We start from the raw sequence: 22,913 nt of genomic DNA, 5'->3' as shown, positions 1-22,913 counted from the left end.
GCATCTGACTCAGTCGGTTAAGCGTCAGGTCACTCTCTCACGGTTCAGGAGTTTGAGCCCCGCATGGGGCTCTGCACCGACAGTATGAACTGCTTGGGATTCTCTCTTTCCCCCTCTCTCTGTGCCTCCCCCGTTTGTGCATTCTCTCTCTCTCTCAAAATAAATAAACTTTAAAAATAAAGCTAGAAAATTAAACTAAGACAAAAGTAAACCTATATATTTACTTGCCAGATTTATAGTGATGCTAAAATGTTTGGTTGCCTTTCGTTTAAAAATGGTACTAAAATAATAGAAAACTTAAATAGGCAATGACACGATATATCCAGTCATCCCAATTTTCTGTCATTGAATAATTGTCTTCAACTGTTAGAAATTTGGTGCAAAACATGTAAAATGAAATGCAGTTTAAGCAATTGGTGATTTCTTCCCATATGCAACGTCTGTGAAAAAAATATTTGCCTTGATGACCTTAAGGTCATTTCTACATTGTACCTTTTTCTCTCAGCTGAAAACGCAGGTGCTACCTCTTAACTGGGATGAGCCACGTTCAAGTTCATGCTGTTGGGAATCCTTTGAGGACTGCCAGCACCTAGCAGTGTTCCTGGCCCATGGGAGGAATTGGATGGATAGATAGAGGGGTGGGTGGAAGAGTGATGGAGAGACAGATGAATGGATGGATGGATGGGTAAATGGGTGGGTGAAGAATGGATGCACAGATGGAGAAATGGGTGGATGGAGAAATGGATGGATGGATGGATGGATGGATGAAAAATCCTCGTTTTAGATACTAGTTCCGTCCATGCTGGAGACAGTTCCTGTATCCAGAGAGAGGGTGCAGTGACCGTGGAAAGCTCTATCCAGAAATGGTTCTAAGTTGAATTTGTAAAGCATGCATTTCCCGTACAGTTACCACCCGGATCCAAGCCTGTCGCTTGGGATCCCGGGAACATACTTCCATAGCAGGAAAGAGAACCGCGCCAATGCAGTACATTATCTTGGCAAAGGCCCCCAGAAAGTGAGCACTTCTCCAGTCCTACTCGTGAGTACTTCCTAGTGACAGAGAGAATCTCTAAACAAATTTTAAATGAGAAACACTGCAATATATTGAGTCATGGAATGTAATAGAACTTACATGATGTACAGTTCAAAAAACTAGGTGGGTTTGTCCACCTCTTAGCTTTTTATACCTTACTCCGTGAGCATAGAGACATAATTGTGTCTCTGTGTATTGGACGATGTCTTCTTTAGTTACTAAGCTTATGACGGGGGCATGGCCTGTCGCACGTGAATACTTCTGAAGGAGAGTATTCTGGAATCACCTTGACTTCTTCACAAAAAGTGCTGCAGTGAACTTTCAGGGATGAAAAGCTGGCCCGCACCATAAAATAAGAAAAAAATGTCCATTTCTACTTTGTTAAGTTAGTTAGGATAAATATTAAGCATTTTCTAAATCTAAGTCCAGGACCAAGCTAGTCATCAAGCATTGGAGCCCCTACAATCGAAGGGCTGTCGTCGTTATCCTGGGAAACCAAGGAACGGAAAAAACACGAACTGTCCACACGCAAGGAAAGATCTCTATTTAGACGGACATTCACTCAAGAAACAGAATCAAATGACTACTCAGGATACCCAAAGGGCAAACTTAGTGAGAAGACGTACACAACACAAGGGTTGTTTGCGTGGAGTTTCTCTCATTTATGAGCCAAATGGCTCTGCACTTTGCCCGTCCCGTCTCCTTGATTTGTAAATGACACATCGCAGGGCTGCTGGAGGGAGTGAGGCAGTGTATGCTGAGAGCCTGCAGCCCAGAGCTTAGCGCACTGTAGGAGCTGCGGGCGTCCTTGCCCTCCTCAGCCTCCCCCCTGTAACCACGTGGAGACAAACCTAATTCAAAAGGAACTGCCCACATGGCGGTGCCAGCAGGTTCACGTCAAGTGACGGAGCCAGGAGGCGGCATTACACCGACCTTCAGAGAAGCCCCAGAGATGAGATGGGAGTGCAATTAGAGTGTATTTTATTTCCACTGGAATCTTTCGGGTGATTTATTGAAAGCACGCTGGATGATAAAAAGGCCTTTCATGGGAGCAAACCCTTTAAGATGCAGAAGTGTTATTTTTGCAGTTTCTGGAACCATTGCTTCATGCCCACACATTTAAGTTGTCCGTTCTCAGCACCTGGGAGATGGCTGTGTGCTTCATAAGGTGTCATAAATGAGGAAAGAGCCCAAATAGCTGACATTTTGACTCTGTATTCCCCCTGCCGCAGCCAAAGGAGTGATAAACCTTGGTTTCCTTGCAGACACTCCGTCTAAGTGAAGCTGGGGGAGCTTTGCATACTCCCTGTGCAGGTTATCATTAGGTAATAAAACGAAGGGTGACGGCTTGCAGAATAATCCGCCAGAAGAGATGCTCGGCTGTTTTACAGCACAGCTCTGTGTCCAGCTGAGGCATGCAAGTGCTTGGGGAAGATTTGGAGGGGGTGGTAAATAGCTAAGGCTTCAGTATCCAAGTGCTGTGGCATGTGAAGGTGCGTATGCAGAAACGGAGCTCACCGTATGTTCCTTGTGAGGAACTGCCTTTCCTTCACCGTTCGGCAGCGTCATTCTGGATTTCGTCATACATAACATAATTATGTTCACCACTTAAAACCGTTTTGGGGTCTAATATCTATCGTAATTCCTACCACCGCCTCCAGCAATCCAGTCTGTGGTCCGTTGGGGAGCAGCATATGGACTCACTCGTTCTAATAAAATTGAGCTTACTGTTCCCCCAACACTTTCAAGTTCCCTGCTGGGGACCCTCTGAAAAGATAGTAAGACTCCTGTCACTAGAGCCAATTGGTTTATGAGATTTTTTAGAAGGTAGCTGATGCCCGCATATTAGAAATGGGCCCCAGTCTAAAGTCTTGAAAGAATGGAAACCCAAGGCTGTAGGAGGCACAGGGACTTTATGGGACAGCGATTTTCTCTGAATTTGGGGTCTTTTTTAAGTAGGCTCTATGCCCAGCGTGGAGCCCATTGTAGGGCTTGAACTCGTGACCATGAGATCAAGACCTGAGCTGAGGTCAAGAGTAGGACGTTTGCCAACTGAGCCACTCAGGTGCCCCTGAATACAGGCTGGGTCGTGCCAAAGTTTACATTTCCTGGGCTGATGAAAGCCCTTACATTTATTTAACTGCAAAAACGGAAAGAAAACCGCAGCTTCACCTCAGGATGGAGTCCCACGTGTGCAGCCGGGGCTGAGAACCCGCAAACCCAGCTTCTGGCCTCGCCCGAAAGGCCCACATGTGTGCGCCTCTAGATGTGTAACGGAGCTCCGGGGTGCAAACTGATTCGGGCACCAGTGTCTTCCAATGCAAGGTCATTAGGAAGCATAATTTCACAGTCTCACTGATTGCAATTTAAATGTAAAAATGCCTCAAGGCCCGTAACCTAAAATTAAATTTCTGGGTAGCAGTCTTCAGTTACATACAAACCAACTTACATACATGATTATATATGTATTCCAGTAAAAAAAAAAAAGCGTCATGTGTGCAGTAGTGGAAGGAGTCTCTGATCAATGCAATGTCCACGTCACACCAGCAGGGCCAAGCTTATTAGTTCTGTTGAGACCGTATCCCGTTCTGTCCTGTCCCTTGGAAATTAATCCTCTGATCCGGCAATTATTCACAGTTCAGATTTCCCTGTCTGCCCATGCACTCTGAAATGGATTCGATTTAGAGACTTCCAAGAGGTCGTTTTTGTTTGATCTTGGTTTCAAAGTCAACCCCAACCAACTTTCCTTTCTCTGGCTTCAGCCCTTTTATCTGCCCTTTGTCGAAGCCGTGGCCTGGGGCTTCTGCTGTGGGGTGGAGGGGCCGTGACACAGCGGTTGCGGACACAGGGCACACGGGGGTAAACGCGTAGGGCCCATAAACAGTTTATTCTTGTATTTGGGGAAACGCAGAGACACAGGGGCCTCAGCAGAGCGTGGTGGCCGTTGGCCCTCGTGTTTAGTTGGATGCTGCTTGGCGAATTCCTTCTGTGATGAGCAAAATTACCAAATCCCCACGGTGCCCTAATCCGCCTTTCATCCGCATGTCCTTTCCACTATGTTTTCATGTTACTAATCTTCCTACAGCCCAAATTTTCAGCTCTTGCCAGAGGGTAGACTCTGGTAGTATTTATCCTCTCTTGGGAAAAACAAACACAACCTCAGGCTTTGACCTGCTTTAGTCATGGTGGTTCTTTGTACATGGTGGCTCCTCTGTTCCCGGTAACCAGACAGTGGGGGAGGGGGAGGCTGTGAAGGTTTCACGCAGAAGTGGTTTATCTCACTTTTTTCCCCCCAACCTACCCATTGCTTTTCTCCAGCTCTTAAACCAGAGCTTGGGTGAAAATATGAACCTGTAGTTCTTCTAATTTCTGTGTGCCTGGGGGCCCATGCGCCTACTTTAACCTATTTTCCGTGTTTGGTTGTAAAGGGGCAAACACAGGCGAATTCTGCTCTCCCATAGGAACATGTATGTTGAAGTACATGTCAGTGATGCAGTTTCATGGTTTTGAGTAACATATGAAAATGGACCCATTATAAACAGGGAACATAATTGATAAGCACCTACTGTATGCCAGGGGATTTTTGCATGCAGATACACCACGTGCATTACGACCGCATTTTATTATAGTAACATTCTGAGAAAAGTTTTTATTTCTGTTTTGTAAGGGGAGTCTGAGGAGCAGACAGATTAGGTTACATGCCCAAAGCCGCTGACTAACAAGGGTCAGAGCTGGACTTGAGCCATGCCCACTGGATGGTGGACGGGCTTTCCATGCAGCACCCATGCCTCATCCCAGGCACCCATGCATCCACCCAGCACCAATGCATCCACCCAGGCACCCATGCCTCCGCCCAGCACCCATGTCTCCGCCCAGCACCCATGCATCCACCCAGGCACCCATGCCTCCGCCCAGCACCCATGTCTCCGCCCAGGCACCCATGCCTCTGCCCAGCACCCATGCCTCCACCCAGCACCCATGCGTCTTCCCAGCACCCATGCCTCCGCCCAGGCACAGCCATATCCTGCAGTCTAACCCGCTGGGCGACACTGGATCTTGTCAGCGCAAGAAGAACGTAGACATACAAAACCGGGCTTTTAATCACTTGGCGCCTGCGTGGGGGGCACCTTGCAGTTCTGCACAACCTCGCTCAGAAAGCTGTGATTCTTCCAGAGCATTCCATGGGGCCTAGTGTCTGTTATAGCTCCAGTGGTTATTATCAGCTCACGGGATTATATGACTCAGCGGTGAGAGACCAGAGAGACATAGAACATATGTTTGAAACATTTTTAATCCAAAATTAATCACGGAAGGCTACAGAAATTTTTAGTCATACATTGTGGCTGGTCCCCTTAATTCAGCCCCGTTCACAGCCACTGGGCTGCGTGTGTTTCTTGTGGCCACAAGCGGTTGTCTCACAGCATCTCTTCCTTTTAATGTGTTTGAGCCAGAGATGCACGTGGAGAATTGAGAACTGCTGGGCGCCGTGATAGCAGCCGCTGCTGGGCGCCCGGGAACAGTGGACGTCTCACCTGGGCATGACTGAGAGAACTGGTCCCGGGACACTCTCTTTGTAAAATTTCTTTTGGGGCGCTGAGTGGCTCAGGAGGTTACGTGTCTGGCTCTTTATTTTCAGCTCAGGTCATGATCTCCTGGTTCGTGAGTTCAAGGCCCACATTGGGATCTGCACTGACAGCTCATGGCCTGCTTGGGATTCTCTCTCCCCTCTCTCTGTGCCTCCCTTGCTTGAGTGCATGCTCTCTCTCAAAATAAACTTAAAAAAAATATTTTAAAAAACCTTTTAAAATCTCTTTTGTGAAGAGAAAACGTAACTTGTCAGGAATTGTTGCTGCTAATGAAATACACACCCTTACACATTCATATATACTGATTTCAAAACACCCTCTCCTTTTAGAAACGTCTCAGTTTGCTGGATTTGGGGGGGGGGGTAAGAGGGTGGCAACCTGAGTGTGGATAACTCCCCAGGCCTAGGAGCTGCCCTGTAACCACTGCTCTGTGATCCAAGCAGGACATGGAGCTCTTTTCTGATCATCCACTGTGTTCAGCTCTTACCTGTATTTTAATCAGATTTAAGCAATAATCTTACCTTTATGCAGAGCTTGACATGTGGAGTTCAGATGTTCACGTGGGGACCAAGCCGAGAGCCTCGGCATGTGGGTGGGGGCCTGTGTAAGAGCAGATGCATGAGGGGTGGGGGGGACACCCCTTATGGTGAAAATGCCAGGAGTAATTGAGTCGGCGTGTATCCTGGGACCCCCAGGTGATTTCATGCTTAAGGTAGTAGGAAGGTCCCCATTCTCTATTACGTAAGGTTCGGTTTCCTTGTTCTCAGCAGTTAAGTCGTAAATCATCTATTTGAGAAGCTCTTTGGGCCAAAACCTGTTTTTAAAGTATACAAACATCTTCCAGGTACGTGAAGGCCAAACTGAACCCTGCCCCACTCTGCTGAGTTGTTTAGGTTTACTTATTTATTTTGAGGGAGAGAGAGACAGAGCAAGAGAGTGAGCCAGCAGCAGGAGGAGCAGAGAGGGAGGGAGAGAGAGAGAAGAGCCCAATGAGGGGCTCGATCCCTCATCGAAGTCAAGAGTCAGGACGCTCAACTGACTGAGTCACCCACGTGCCCTCCACTCTGCTGAGTTTTTATGGAAGGTTCTGACTCCTGCAAAATTAGAATCAGAGTCAACAAGTACTTGTGAGCACAGTTATGGGAGAAATAATGTAGGTTAGCCTCCCCTGTCTTTGGGGATATTTGGTGGTTGAGAGAATGGCAGTTATTCAGAGTGATGGAGAGGCTGGCTAAGTTAGAAGTAACAGCCATTCAGTCCAGCAAAACATATGGGCGTGATTCAACATGGCTGTTGGCCATGCTTAGGGACACGTGCTCACTCTGATTGTTCTGGCTCTTTCTGTGGCCACCGTGAAGGAGGGGAGAGCTGTTCCCAAGCTTGCTTGGACTTGCTGTCTCTGAGCCATTCTGGAGAGCAAGTCCTCTGCTCACTGGTTGGCAGAGGTGACAGTGGACCACCACACGAGGTTTCGAGAAGCCCTCTAAGATCATACCAAGGTCCCCGCCTAGGTCTGTTGCCTTCATTGGTTGTTGCTGTTCGTTCATTTGGGGTGTTTTGTAGCTGTTGTCCCTCTGGAAGTGACGGACCTGCCTGAGTTGTCTAGTACTGAGTCCCTTGTTGACCCTGTGATCGCAAGTAGGTGCTGTTTGAGGACCCATAGAGCAATGTCCTCGATTGTCGTGACGGTTGTATTCCTGATGTCCTCTTCATGCTGACTTGTTTCCTTTTCTTTTTTTAATAGACATGTTTTAGACCAGGCTTAGGTTCATAGCAAAACTGATGAGCTTCCATGGACATACTATTATCACGCAAACTCGTTTACCTTTGGGTTCACTCTTGACGCTGTACGTTCTGTAGGTTTGGACAAATGTTAGTGACGTGAATCCACCATTAGTGTCACGTGGAGTCATTTCACCACACTAAAAGTCCTGCGCCCTGCCTTTTTATACCTCCCTTCACACTAACTCCTGGCAATGATCTGTTCTTTTCTTTTTTCTTTATCTTACTTATTTATTTATTGATCATTTATTGTCACATTAGCTAAGTACAGTGTGTACGGTGTGCTCTTGGCTTCAGGAGTAGATTCCCATGGTTCATGGCTTCCATACAACACCCAGTGCTCATTCCAACAAGTACCTCCTCAGTGCCCATCCCCATTTCCCCTCTCCCTCAACCAACCCTTAGTTTGTTCTCTGTACTCAAGAATCTCTTATGGTTTGCCTCCCTCCCTTTCTGTTTCAATTAATTTTCCCCTTCCCTTCCTCCATGGTCTTCTGTTAAGTTTCTCAAATTCCACAAATGAGTGAAAACGTGATATTTGTCTTTCTCTGACCGACTTATTTCACTTAGTATAATGCCCTCCAGTTCCATCCACGTTGTTGCAAATGGCAAGATTTTATCCTTTTTCATCACCAAGTAGTATTCCATTGTATTATAAANATGAACATTGGGGTGCATGTGCCCCTATGCATCAGCACTCTTCTATCCTCTGGATAAATTCCTAGGGGGGGCTTTTGCTGGGTTGACTATCTATAGTTTTGCCTTTTCCAGAATGTCATAGAATTGGAATCCTATGGGGATGCAGCCTTTTCAGATTGGCCCCTTTCATTTAGTAATATGCGCTTAAGGTTCCTCCATTCTTTTTTATGGCTTGAGAGCCCCTTGCTTGTTAGTGCTGACTAGTATTTCCTGTGTGGACAGACCCCAGCTTACTTATCCATCCTCCTACTGAAGGGCATCTTGGATGCTTATTAATAAAGCTGTTATGAATATCTGTAGGCAGGTCTTTTGCGTGAGCATGAAGTTTTCAACTCTTTGGGTAAACACCGAACAGAATGATTACGGGTCTTCTAGCAAAGGTATGTTTGGTTTTGCAAAAAATTGCCCCACTGCCTCCCAAGGTGGCTGCCCCATGTTACATTCCCACCAGAGATAAGGAGAGTTTCCACTGCTTCATACCCTCATCAGCATGTGGTGTTGCCAGGGTTCCGGATCGTGGTCGGTCTCATAGGTGTGCAGTCTTATGTCACTGTTGTTTTCCTTTACATTTCCCTTACGACCTATGAGGTCGAATGTCTTCTCATATGCTTATTTGCCATCCACATATTTTATTTAGTGAGGTGTTGGTTAAGGTCTTTGGCTTATTTTTTAGTGTGTTGCTTGTTTTCTTATGGTTGAGTCCTTTCTCTGAAAGGACTTGAGCATATATTTTCTCCCAGTCTTTGGCATGTCTTTTTTTCTCTCTTTTTAAAAATTTATTATTGAGAGAGAGAGGCAGAGAGACAGAGCGTGAGTTGGGGAGGGGCAGAGAGAAGGGAAGACACAGAATCTGAAGCAGGCTTCAGGCTCCGAGCTCCCAGCACAGATCTTGATGTAGGGCTCGATCCCAAGAACCGGGAGATCATGACCTGAGCTGAAATCAGATGCTTAACCGTCTGAGCCGCCCAGGTGCCCCATGTCTTTTTGTTTCCTTGACAGAGCAGAATCTTTAAGTTTTAAAGAAGTTGAGTTCATCTCTTTCTTCCATGGATCCTGTCTTTGGTGTTGCATCTAAAGAAGTCATTGCATGCCCGGGGTCATCTAGATGTTCTCCTGTGTCATCTTCCTGCAGTTGTACAGTTTTGCATTTTACAGTGAGGTCTGCAATCCATTTGGAGTGAATTTTTGTGAGAGGTTTATAGTCTGAGTCTGGGTTCATTTCTTTGCGTGTGGATGGCCGGTTGTTCAATTAACCGTTTGTTGAAAGAACTGTCTTTTCTCCATTGTGTGGCCTTTGCTTCTTTGTCAGAGATGAGTTAACTGTACTTATGTGGGTTTGTCTCTGGGCTCCGTGTGCTGTTCCATCGCTTTGTCTGTCTCTCCTCTCTCTAGTATTGCACGGTCTTGATTACTGTAGCTTTATAGGAAGTTGTGAAGTTGGATTAGCGTCAGGCCAAAGACTTTGTTCTTCTCCCTCAATATTGACTAGGGTGGTCTGAGTCATTTGCTGTGCCATATAAACATTAGACACCATTTGTTGATATTCACAAAACAATTTGGGATAATTTTGATTGGAATTGTGTTGAATCGATAGATCAAGTTGGGAAGAACTGACATGTTTCCTTTTAACATCTTAAGATTTTTTAAATGTCTGTTGTTATTCTCTTCCCTCAGCCTCCCCATCCCACACTGGAACATAACCTCCAGAAAGGCAGCTTTATTTGTCTATTTTATTCATAGATGCATCCAGATTGCCTAAAAGAGCACCTGACTCATAATAGGCAATTGCCAAATATTCATTGAGTTAATAAAATGAGTGAATGAGTGAAGAAACATATCACAAAATCCTTGGATGAGAAGGACTGTGAACTTCTTCCACTGTGGAATTGAAGTCAGGTCTAAATGTTATACAACTCTGTAAAGAATCTATTATAGTGTTTAGCCCATGGTATTTTGGCTATATTAAGTAGAAGCAATATATTCCATGCCTTGACTCAATAACTTTGCTTAAATGTTTCTTGGTGTCTTGGGAATGTACAGAAAAAGGATCTGAGGATTTAAGTCTGAGCTCTTCTTGTTCAAATATTATTGTGCCAACCAAAAGCAATCTTAGAGAGCAATCAATCTAAGATAACATGTTTTGAACATTTTGGCTGGGCCATTATTATAAAGATGCTAGTGGCTGTAATTGGTAAGATTGTCCCTAACCGTATGATATTTACTATGATAGAGAAATGCTGTAGCAATCTCTCATTTATCTAGCAAACTAGCTTTAAAAAGTAAGCTCCCAAAGATTTGTTTTTCACTATTGGTTTTACGTAGTACTTCCCAATGAAACTTTACGCCATGATAGAAATACCTGTGCTGTCCAATATGGCAACCATTAGGCACATGTGGCTACTGAGTAATTGCGAGATTAAATTTTTAACATTGATTTTACTTTATTTAAATTTAAGTTTGAGTATCCCCGTATGGCTCTTGAGCCATTGGAGAACTGAAATTTTAATTGTATTCTATTTTAATTAAAATGTAGGGGCCACCATGGTGGACACTGCATAGATTTCCCCTCTAACAGAGACTTAAAGCCTTACAATAGATCAGTCTAAAAGGTCTCATAAAATTAAAAAGCACACACAAAAAAATAGTAACAGCAAATTCACTAATCAGAGAAGATGTGCTACAACAACCTTTCATCTCCAAAAGAAATTTGATCCTCCATTATAGGTATGTGCCATATTCCATTTTATTATCTATATTTCTCACTTTTTGCATCTTCACTGCATTTCCCTGAGGTGTGCTCATTTTGTTCTAAAAACCAGATCTTTGATTTACTAGACTTCTTTGGTTTGGTAATCACATTGTTTGACTGTTTGCCAATTCATGTATTCTGAATTTATTTCTTTAATTTTAATTAGCCTTTCCGGTTTCCAGATGGCCATTCATTATGCTTTAAAACACTTTTTGAGTGGATGCTTAGTTTGCTCAATCTTTTTTATTTTGAAGAAGGAAAGCATTTAGGATGTGGGATTTCTCTTGGTGCTGAATGAGTACACATCACCATTTTTGATAGAACCAGGTTTTGGATTCTTTGATAATCTCTTTTGATTTCCAGTTTTCAATTTCACTGATTTCTTCTCTAATTCTCACTGTTTCTTTTCTTCTTCTTCCTTTGGGTTTTGTTTGATTTTATTTTTCGTGTTTCCTAAGGTGAAAATTTAGGCCATTGATTTTAGATCTTTCTTCTTTTCTAATATATACTTTCAATACTAGAAATTTTCTTCTCGGCACTGCTTTCCTTGCATCCTTAAATTTGGATACATTGTGTTTTCATTTTAATTTAGTTCAGAATATTTTTTAACTTGTCTTGAATTTCCTCTTTGATCCGTGTGTTATTTACAAGTGTGTTGTTTTATCCTCACGTAGTTTGAGATTTTCCACTTACCTTCTTGCTATTGATTTCTACTTTAATTCTCTTGTGCTCTGAGAGTGGACATTGTATGATTTCTAATCTTTTAAATATTTTAAAATATGTGTTATTGCTCAGAATGTGGTCTGTCTTGGCGAGTTTTCTATGTGCGCTTGGAAGCAGTATATATTCTGCTGTTGTTGGATGAAGTCGTCTACAAAGGTCTTATATCCAATTTATGGATGGTGTTGCTGAGTTCACTGTGTCCTTACTGATTTTCTGCCCGCTGGGTCTCTCCATTTCTGGGAGAGGGTGCTGAAATCTTCAACCATGAGAGTGGATTCATCTGTTTCTTTCTGCAGTTCTATCAGTTTTTGTCCCGCATAGTTTGATTCTCTGTTATTAGGTGCATACATGTTAAGAATTGTTAGGTCTTCTCAGAGGGCTGACCCCTTTATCATTATGTATGGTCTCTCTTTATCCGTGATAAACTTACTTTGAAGTCTGTTCTGTCTGAAATTAATATAGCTATTCCTGCTTTCTTTTGATTACTGTTAGCATGGTATATTTTTCCATCCATTTGGTTTTAATTTATATGTGTGTTATACATAAAGTGGATTTCTTGTAGACAATATACAGTTGGGTATTGTGTTTCAATCCATCCTAGTAATCTCTGCCTTTTAATGAGTTCATTTAAACTATTGACACTCAGGGTGATTATTAATGTCATTGGATTAATTTCTACTGTATTTGTTCCTGTTTTCTACTTGTTGCCCTTGCTCTTTGTTCTTATTTTTGTCCTCTACTCTTTTTATGCCTCTTGTGGTTTTATTTATTTATTTATTTATTTATTTATGTCTTTATTTTGAGAGACAGAGAGCAAGTGAGGGAGGGGCATAGAGAGTGGGAGACAGAATCTGAAGCAGGCTGCAGACTGAGCTGTCAGCACAGGGCCTGACGCGGGGCTCGCACCCACGGACTGGGAGATCGTGACCTGAGCTGAAGTCGGACACTCAATTGACTGAGCCACCCAGGCGCCCCGCCTCTTCTGGTTTTAAATGAGCATGCTATATGATTCCATTTTCTGTCATTTTTAGCATATAACTAGTATTTCTTTTTTAAACATTTTTTAGCTGTGGTCCTAGAGTTTATAATATACATTTATAATGAAACCAAGTTCACTCTGAACCACCACCATCACTAGCTGTTCTCTAGGGGCCATACTGTGCCCCCTGAAGAATAACACTAATGGTGGTGGTAGAGAGAAAGCATTGATGTGCCGGCAAGGACATAGATATCAGAGTCATTTAGCCTGGATTTTGATCTTAGTGAGTCCATTTGCTAGGTCTACAATGTTGAACAAATGTTTTTATTTTAATGGCCCTTTCCTTTAAATGGGAATATTAATTCTCATTTTATATGTCAGTTACTGGGATAGGAATAATAAATAGAGCAAAACAGTGGCACCTGGATGGTTCAGTCACTTCAGCATCTGACTCTTGATTTTGGCTCAGATCAGGATCCCGGGGTCATAGGACTGAGCCCCATGACAGGCTCCATGCTGAGCATGGAGCCTGCTTGGGATTCTCTCTCTTCCTCTTCCCCTCTTCCTTGCTCTTGCGCGCTCTCTTTCTAAGTAAATAAATAAAGCAAAATACACAGCACATGACTTGCCACATAGGTGGGGCTCAAGACAAAGTAATTATTATTTTCTATGTATTTGTGTGCATAATAGTATCCATAATAAATGCTCTGCTAATTAATATGCCACCTGTGAGCAAATAAAGTGCATTGGATTTTGAAGTGACCCAATAGATGTCTCTCTGTTTCCTTACCTCTTCCCGTCCCTTTTCCCTTTTCCCCACATTCTGTATTCCAAATGAGTTGTAAAATACAAACAAAAAGCATAACTCAAATAGTAGACCTATGTATCCTTTTTAAAATCACTGATAAAATCAGTTTTGGAAACAGTGGAAGATTTGTGCAGGTGAGCGGTTTTCCTAAAAGTGGGTCTAAACTGGGTCTAAACGCAGGCACTGCGTTGCAAGAGGTGCTGGGCCCCTGACAGTCACCCGCTGGCGGCGGCCACCAGTGGGAAGGGCTGTACTGTGCGTGCCTGGCTCTGAGTCCAGACTCACAGATGAGTTATTCCCTCCCTGGAAGGGGACAAGTGAGGGGCAGGATTCTGTGTCCATGGGTCCCGCCACATGGAAGAAACGATTCTTGGGTGAGAAGCTTTTACCACTAACACTACTGGTTCAGTCTTCAAGCAGCGATGCTACTGGGAAAACAAATATCATTTCCATCTGAACTCTAACCACACATCACATCACTACTGAGGTTCTACTTTGTAGGAAGGCAGGAAATGTTGGTAACTTAATGTTTGAGTGAATTAAAACTAGTATAAAATACAAAAAATATGATCACCTTTCAAATTTTGAGGACAAGGGCATTCACGGTCTGGAACCTTTAAAGCTTCAGTGAGGAAGTTTCAGAACTAAAAGAGCTTCTGATTCTAGCAAAGGACAAGCAGCAGCAAGACTCAGGAATGGTCTTAGAAACATTCATTGTCACTCATCATTTGGAACAGGCAGGGTAATCACCGTGCGTTCTTAATTCGCCCCCTGAAATCACACTCCTGCCTCTTCCTGCTGTAAAATTCACCCGAAGCCTGATTGGCTAACGGCGCAGGAGTGCAGTGGCGCTCACCCTCGCTGTGACGCTGTGTGGGGGGTGGGCACTTGACCCAAGCTGCCCTTGTTCTGCTCTGCTGGTTGTCACACTGGCCCACTTTGTCCAGGCCACCAAGTCCAGAGAGAATTCGACAGAGGATGAATTTGTCTGCAGCATGCACATGGGGGAAGGCATAGGAAAAGTCTCCTCCTTGGAAACCACCCTTCTGTGCCTCCAGACCACCTCCATCAGCCTCCAGTCAACACCCAGTTAGCCTCCTCTTAGCCTCCACTCAACCTCTAGTTAACCTTCAGTCAGCTTCCCACTTAGCTTCCATGAACCTCCTGTCAGCCTCCTATCAGCCCCCACTCAGCCTCCATTAGCCTCTAGTCAAACTTCAGTCAGCCTCCAGTCAGCATGCAGTAAGCCTCCATTTAGCCTCCATCAGCCTCTAATCTGCCTGCACTTGGCCACCATCAGTCTCCTGTCAACCTTGAGTCAACCTCTGTCAGCCTCCTGTCAACCTCCAGTCATCCTCCACTTAGCCTCCATCTGCCTATAGTCAGACCTCCAGTCAGCCTTCAACAGCCTCAAGTCAGCCTCTGCTTTGCCTTCATCAGCCTCCGCTCAGCCTCTAGTCAACCTACAGTCAGCTTCCACCCAGCTTCCATTTGGCCTCCATCAGCCTCTACTCAGCCTCTAGTCAACTTTTAGTCACCCTCCACTCAGCCTCTAGTCAACCCTCAGCCAGCCTCCACTCAGTCTTCATCAGCCTCCAGACAGCCTCCAGTTAGTGACCAGTCCCTGTCAGTCAGCCTCCAGCTGACAGCTTGTACAGCAAGTGCTCAGGGGACACGGATGTGACCTGACGGCACTGTGGTAGGAACTGGGGTTTGGGAGAAGCCGGGGCTCAGTCCTCGTGGTGGATTATGATGATTGAACGACGCCATAACTAAAAAGGTGTGGACATCTAGCTTTAACTTAGCAAAGTGCCAGGGCTCAAAATATTAGCCTTTCGAAACGACAGGTGAGCAATAAAAAGATGACCAGGGACCAGTTTTACAGCCGCGTGAACTGCATGTTGAAGCCTGGACTTACTTGGGTTTAGGATGATGGGTGATTCCTGTGACCAGAGTGTCAACCCCGTTATCCTTGCAGGCAAGTGCGTTGAGGAGGCCCAGGGCCCGAGCCAGGTGTCACGGGGATGGGGTAAAAAGAAGCAGGTGCAAAATCTCCTGGAGAAAGAGCCTCTTGGTTTGCTTGAGTTTTCAGAAGATTCTGGGAAGAGTTTGATTTTCACAGCATCACCAACAATCATGCAGCGAGACTCCGTGTGGTCTCGGGCATATGGCGGGGGGTGGCCCGGCTGCAGGCAGGTTCCCGGTAGGTCCTGAGGTTCTCAGGAAATAAAAAGCAGAATGTGACTTCTATAAAAATTCTAGAAAAGTTGCAATTCTTATGTGTTTCTGAAACGTCACCGAGAAGACTAGAACGAGCAGAATATTCCTCGAACAAATGATGCTTTGGGAAGGAAACACAGAGGAGGATCAAATTAAAACACTTGGGAAATGTAACGCCTGTCTTACCTTCTGAGCCAAAACACTTTGACATGTTGGTTGCTCGCTAGCCTTCCTGCCGAGGGTCTTGGGTTCACCTGGAACAAGTTTGGAGCCAGTGTGGTGGGGATTCGATACGCGGCAGGAGAAATATTCTCAGCACTCGGACATTTATACAGCTCTTCTTAATTTCCGTTTGATTTTTAAAATAAAATTTAAGTTTATTTATTTATATTGAGAGAGAGAGAGAGTGCAAGCAAGGGAAGGGCAGGGAGAGAGGGAGACACAGAATCCCAAGCAGGCTCCCTGATGCCAGCCCTGAGCAATGCGGAGTTCGAACTCATGGACCGTGAGATCGTGACTTGAGCTGAAACCAAGAGTCGGATGCTTAACCTACTGAGCCACCCAAGCGCCCTTCCATTTGATTTTTTGATTCATGCAACTTTTATGGGGAGCTTCTGTTTTAATTTTTATTTTTACAGAGCTTTTATTTACCGAACTACAGTTGACACACAACGGTACATTAGTTTCAGGTGTACAACGTAGAGATTGGACCTGAAGCCAGGTTCACCACAAGTGACACCTGTCACCATACTCTGCTATTAGGTTACCATTGACCGTACAGCATTCCATCCGCATGACTTATTCCCTCCATGACCGGAAGCCTGTACCTCCCTCTCCACTTTACGTGCCTTGCCCATCCCCCGCTCCCTGCCCCTCAGGCAACCATCAGTGTGTTCTGTGTATTTATGTGTCTGTTTCTGCTTTTTCAATTGCTGATTTTGTTTTTCAGATTGTGCATGAGTGAGGTGATATGGTATTTGTTTCTCTATGTCTTACTCATCTCATTCAACGTGATACCTTCTAAATCCATCCATGTTGCAAACGGCAAGATTTCATTATTTTTTGGAGCCAAGTAATATTCCATTTTATGTACAGCTTTTATAAATATATTCATTGATATACATGTTTTTTATTCTTATTTACAGCAAGTGCATACTAATAACACTATAGTTCTGCACTTTATTTTTCTCACTAAGTAAATTTGGGTATAATTCTCTATCAGTAAGTATCTAGTTCTTTGAAATGCTAACATTGCTTTCCAGTACATACATCCTCATTTAAATAACCTGTCGTTCATCAGGAGGCATTTTAAGTATCTCATTTTGGGGATTATTGTATTTATTTCTACTATGATCTATATCTTTTACGTATCTTGTCACATAGGTGTTAGAATTTTCATAGGGTAATTTCCTAGCTGCAGAGTTATTAGGTTGAAAGCACATGCATATACCTTTTGGGGAGACACTGTCAATTCTTTCCAAAAATACTTTACCAATTTACTAACTTTCCTCACGTCTTGACTATAACAGGGTAGAGGCCGACTTTCTGGCCAGCCAGTAGGAAACATGTGAAACTGCACCTTGTTGTGATTTTCATCTTCTCGCTAAAATTGGAAGTAGGATCAAGCTCTCTTTTCTAGAACCCTCTCCCTACCTGTGAATTTCCTTTTCTTCTTTTTTGTCTTCTTTCATTTCTTTTCTATTCTTTTTTTAAAGTTGTATTACTTCTTCATTTTTGGTTTTTATAGATTGTTTTTAAGGATCATAGTTCTTGTCACACGCATTCAAGAATTCCCACTAAATGGGGCGCCTGCGTGACTCAGCTGTTGATCATCGGCCTCTTGATTTTGGCTCAGGTCATGGTCTCATGGTCTCGGAATTGGGCCTGTGTCAGGCTCCAGTCTGAGCATGGGGTCTGTTTGGGATCCTCTCTCTCTCTCTCTCTCTCTCTTTCTCCCTTTGCCCTTCTACCCTGCTCGCATGGTCTCTCTCTCTCTTGAAATAAATAAACATTAAAAAATTACTGCCAGCTTGTCATTTGACTTGATGGTATTTTTCACCACCCCCAAACATTGTATTTACCCATATTTATCAATCCATTTCTTCACGGCTTCCTGATTTTGTTTCCCGTTTGAAAGTGTCTACACCAAAATTACAAATATATATTTCATTTAATCTTTTTTACTTTTCATCATTCTCTACTGCACCTGACCATTATTTTGGTGAACAGAAGAAAGAAGAAATCTAGGTTTCTTTTTTCCAAAGAGCTGACAGTTTTCCCAAGATAGTTTATCGAAAGATTCCTTTTCTCCCCACTCTCTGAAAAACCTGCCCTAATGTCAAGTATAATTTCTTATTATTGTGGATATGTGTTCTGTTTAATGTATTTGTCTGTAGAAATCCAACAAGTTTCAGTTGTGGATAAAACTGACTCTCACACAGGCGCTTGGGGGCTCAGTAGGTTAAGTGTCCGACTTCAGCTCAGGTCATGATCTCAGGGTTCATGGGTTTGAGCCCCGAGTCGGGCTTTGTGCTGACAGCTCAGAGCCTGGATCCTCCTTCGGATTCTGTCTCCATCTCTCTCTGCCCTTCTCCCACTTGCGCTCTCTCTCTCTCTCTCAATCTCTCTCTCAAAAATAAACAAACATTTAAAAAATTAAAAAAAAAAACAACTCTCACACAATCTGACGTTGGAGCTTCAGCGTTTCCTTTGCATACACTGCTGAGCAAGAAACAGCATTTTCTGACCACCAGCAAAGCACATGCTCTTTCCTTCCCTGTAAGTGCAGCATGAGCATTAGATGAATTTCCCAATGTAAAATGATTTACAGAGGCGGCTGGGAGAGATGCAGGCCCCGGGAGAGCCCGTCTGCAGAGCTCGGAGCCCACTGGCCCTTTCCTGAAAGCAGACTAATAACCCACCCAGCCGACATCCCGGTGCTCACTGTGGGCAGGTGCGCACGAGACGTTTGGTGACTTTCCAAACAAATATTCTTGATTCGATAGAAACCAACTTTAATAAGAAAACATTAATCCCCCATGATTCATCTAACCTTTTCAGGAAGCTTGCAAGCTAATGATGAAGCAAGAGAAAGGTTACTTTCTCTGTAGTTTTCAGTGTCTGTGTATTCTGAGGGAAATCAAAATGGCGGTCTGATCAGTTCTCATATTCTCTGTACTTCGTGAAATTGGGGTTGACGCCCTTGCTAATGAGTATTAGGAAGTCCTCCTGCTGCAGCAGGTCACTCTTGCCTGAGGATCTGGTGCTCTCAGCCTCAGGCACCCACAGCGGTGTCTCGAACTTGGGGGGGAGCAGGAGTGGTTTTTGAGCCTGGAACAGCAGTCAGAGGACACAGTGTTTAGATGTGGAAGCCGGAAGAATAAAAAGGAAGACAGGAGGCCAGAGCAGATTTGTGTTTGGGGCAATGGTGGAGTTGGGGTGCACGAGCACTGGGGTGTCGGGGAGGGGAGGTGTCCTCATGCTGTACAGTGAAAATCCTCCAGAGAACCCCTGAGTCATCAGAAAAAGATCAGCGAGCAGCAGAGGTGAAGTGTGATATTTTAACATTCTTTGCTTCATTAACTCGGCCCATCTTTTTTGCATCTTTTCTGCGGGCCGTGTGTTTAGAAGACATAAATTGATGACTGTTCCAAACCCTTGACGGGCAGCTAGCCTGATCCCCACTTCCTAGAGAACAGCACAGCACAGAGAGGCTGAGTAGACCATCGGAAGGCACACAGGTCGTATTATTGCCGTGGATGGTGAATGCCAGGGCGTGGGGCTCAGGTGGCCGCTCCCCGAGTCCACTGGGACCCCAGGGAGGCAGCCCCAGGGACACCTCCACGTTCCCCAGGCGCTGATGGTCTCTGAGGCGTGATGAGAAAGACAAGGAGCTGTTTACACGTCAGAGAAGGTTTCCTTAAGGTGTAAGATGAAATCTTTTTTTTTCTGGGCTTAGTACTTGAACCGCTCACCTTGCAGAGTGTGGACACAGGATGTCTGCAGGGTTAATTTAACTGCACACACTGTGAACGCCCCCTGCCTGAGCTGTTCTGTAGTTCTGCCTTTGTTCTTCATAAAACGGTGACCTTCAGCAGGTGGCCTTCTAGAGGATTCTGAGATTCCCAGGTCGGTCCCACAGAGCCCTGCAGGAGAGGTGCCTCCCCTGCTGAGATGCAAGACAAAAATTCCAGGTATTTTACCTTTCCACTGCCAGGTGGTACTTGGGCCCCAGGGGGCTACCCCCCATGGTGCTGATGGCTTCCTTGATAATTCACCCAGTTTACCCTCTTCCCCACAAGCAGGGACGCCCGGGCCAATGCTTATTCTCTGAATGTCCAATAAGCTGGTCTCCCCTTTCCTTTTGTTCTCCCACCCCCCACCCTAGAGTTCTGTTCGTCCCTTTACCCAAGATCTAAGAAGTGCTCCCTGCCCCCCACCCCAGCCTGTCATCCCACAGCCTGCAGACGTTAGGACTCACAGGACAGCCCAGCCCAACACGAAAGTGACACACGGCAACACCCCTCAATGAGAATCAGACTCAGCCTCCAAATCAGAGACACACGTAGAACGGGGATGCACGCATCAACCTCTGAGTACCTAATCAGTGTCTGACTCGGTGTGGGAAATCATCAAAGTGACTTGGGAAAAGCCGGCACAATTGTAAGACTGGTAGTTTAGCACCAGAGAGCTCCAAGTGACAGCTGGACATTTCTGCGGAGACAACTCATCACATTCTCAAATTAGGGCAACATCAGATAACGTTTATAAGGGGTGTAAGAAGTCGTCTGTAACCCCGTAATCCAGCAGTGCCACTGACATTATTTATGTAATATGCGCAGTGCAGAAAGATACGAAGATGCAAGCAGGGCCCCTCCTGCAGGCTTCTCCCCGAGGACAGCTGCCCACGGCCACCCACGATGGCTCTGGCTTCTTCCAGAGAGGCTCTCTACGTGCAGCCCCCCTTTTAAAACGGACACAGTTGGGATCTGTGTTCACACCATCTATTAAGCACGTTATAAATTAAAGCCGTTTTGGAAACCCTTATAGTATAAACCGTCAAAGTGCAGGTTCCAAGCATATTCCAATTTTGTTCAAATCCCTACTGTATTTCCCAGCCAGGTTGCCTTGGAAGTGGAAGCGAACCACTGTACCTCTATGTCCTCACCCTTGAGAAGGGAGTGGTGTGATGCCCACATCACAGAATTGCAGTCAGTGAGGTGAATAAAGCATTATGGGGGCACCTGGGTGGCTCAGTCCTGTAAGTGTTGGACGCTTGATTTCAGTTCAGGTCATGATCTCAAGGTTCATGGGATCGAGCCCCATGTTGGGCTCTGCACTGACAGCGTGAAGCCAGCTTGGGATTCTCTCCATCCTTTCTCTCTGCCTCTCCCCCTGCTCTCTCTCTCTCTCAAAATAAATAAATAAATTTTAAAAAATTAAATAATGCATTATACAGAAAATGTTATCCATAGCCTCAGGAACTCAAGAAAAAATGTTTTTTTTTTTTTTAAAATTTTAATGTTTTGTTTATTTATGAGAGCNGTAAGTGTTGGACGCTTGATTTCAGTTCAGGTCATGATCTCAAGGTTCATGGGATCGAGCCCCATGTTGGGCTCTGCACTGACAGCGTGAAGCCAGCTTGGGATTCTCTCCATCCTTTCTCTCTGCCTCTCCCCCTGCTCTCTCTCTCTCTCAAAATAAATAAATAAATTTTAAAAAATTAAATAATGCATTATACAGAAAATGTTATCCATAGCCTCAGGAACTCAAGAAAAAATGTTTTTTTTTTAAATTTTAATGTTTTATTTATTTATGAGAGCGAGAGAGACCGCATGAGCAGGGGAGGGTCAGAGAGAGAGGGAGACACAGAATCTGCAGCAGCTCCAGGCTCTGAGCTGAAAGCACAGAGCCTGATGCGGGGTTCAAACCCACAAACCGTGAGATCATGACCTGAGCCAAAGTCAGATGCTTAACCGACTGAGCCACCCAGGCGCCCCAATAAAATGTTTTATTATGATTATCATCAGTACATAATTATCTGATCTTTTTTCTCTTCAAATATACAAATATTCTTTAAAAACATTACCCTGAATTAATTGGTAGGCATTTTAACGATTTATCTTTATTATTGTCTGTTTTGTCTGTACATTTGTGCTCTTACCCACAATGCTGCACTGTACAGTCATATATACTGATCGTGTTGGGGAGCTGCCTACGTGAAGCCCTGGGGAAGCATTCCAGAAGGATCGCTCCTTAGACCCGATGGCACGTGCTCAGAGCTGTTGGACGCGGCGGGAAACCACGGCGGCCACCTCCCGGCTCTGCCTCCGCGTGCGCTTTTCCGGAGCACCACGTTGCCGTGGATTCTCCAACACTTGTTACTAGCGGGTCTTAAAAGTATTTGTCCCTCTAAGAGGCAAAAGGCGGTCCCTCCGTTTTGCCTCCTTGACAATGCTTTTAGTGTTTTCTTAAAGCTACTTTTGCTCTCCAGATATTTTTAGTGTTTTTATGAGTTAGATTGTTCCTGTTTCCACAATGCCTTGCTTAGAAAGGCCCGCCCGCTACCCTAGGTAAATTGTCTTCTGTTTTCCTCTGCATGAAATTTAAGTGACACACTCGTACATCAAGTGCCACATCATACTCAAGTTTGGAAGGAGTTTTGTAAATGACCGTTAGGATTGCAGTTTGGTCTTCTTGCGTGGCACCCCTGCACCGCACTAACACGTGAGTTTGTGTGGTGTGTGTGAGCCCTCTCCTCCATTATCTGGGTTAAATGAACCCCCGTTCATGCACGGGGAGCCCCCTGTGTCCCTGGCCGCACGTCCTGGAGCACCTCCACCCACATCTTCGTAGGACGACGCCAGTGGGAAGAGCTCGGTGAGGAGTCTTTTCCGTCCTCGGCCTCGGCCACGGGGGCGGAGCAGGTGCCGGAGAACAAATAAGGGAGAAGTGATGCTGGGCGCGTGGCCGTCCTCCGGTCAGGAGGTGTAACTGTCCTTTCTCTCTTCCTCTCTGTTTCCAGTCGGGCATGATCAGAACACAAGAAGCCGATTACTTCCTGAAGCCGCTCCCTTCCCAGCCGGCGGGGACCCTCAGGGACGCCGCCGGGGCTGGGCCCCCCTCCCACATACTGTACAAGAGGTCCGTGGACCAGCGGGCTCCGGGGGCTCCCCAGGCGGTCCTGACCCCGCGGGATCGGGAGCTGGGGACTCCGCACCTTCAAGGCGGCTCGACCCTCCGGCACCCACAAAAGCAGCATTTTTGTGGCAGACGCAAGAAATGTATGTAAGGGCGATTCTCTTTGTGCATTTAACCTTTCGGACATTTGTGCA

General features: G+C 45.0%; 1 protein-coding gene across 1 annotated transcript in view; it reads left to right on the top strand.

Moving 5' to 3' along the window:
• ADAMTS16 (ADAM metallopeptidase with thrombospondin type 1 motif 16) overlaps nucleotides 1-22,913 on the top strand; it is a 143,996-nt gene that overhangs the window by 18,578 nt on the left and 102,505 nt on the right. Inside the window, exon 6 of the mRNA XM_077749460.1 lies at nucleotides 22,604-22,862. Within this exon, the coding sequence (XP_077605586.1) occupies nucleotides 22,604-22,862 (259 nt within the window). The remainder of the gene's footprint in view (nucleotides 1-22,603; nucleotides 22,863-22,913) is intronic.

Source organism: Crocuta crocuta, unplaced genomic scaffold (assembly GCF_008692635.1).
Source record: "Crocuta crocuta isolate KB4526 unplaced genomic scaffold, BGI_CrCroc_1.0 scaffold89, whole genome shotgun sequence".
Lineage (NCBI taxonomy): Eukaryota > Metazoa > Chordata > Mammalia > Carnivora > Hyaenidae > Crocuta > Crocuta crocuta.
This window is presented reverse-complemented; position numbering and strand designations above follow the sequence as displayed.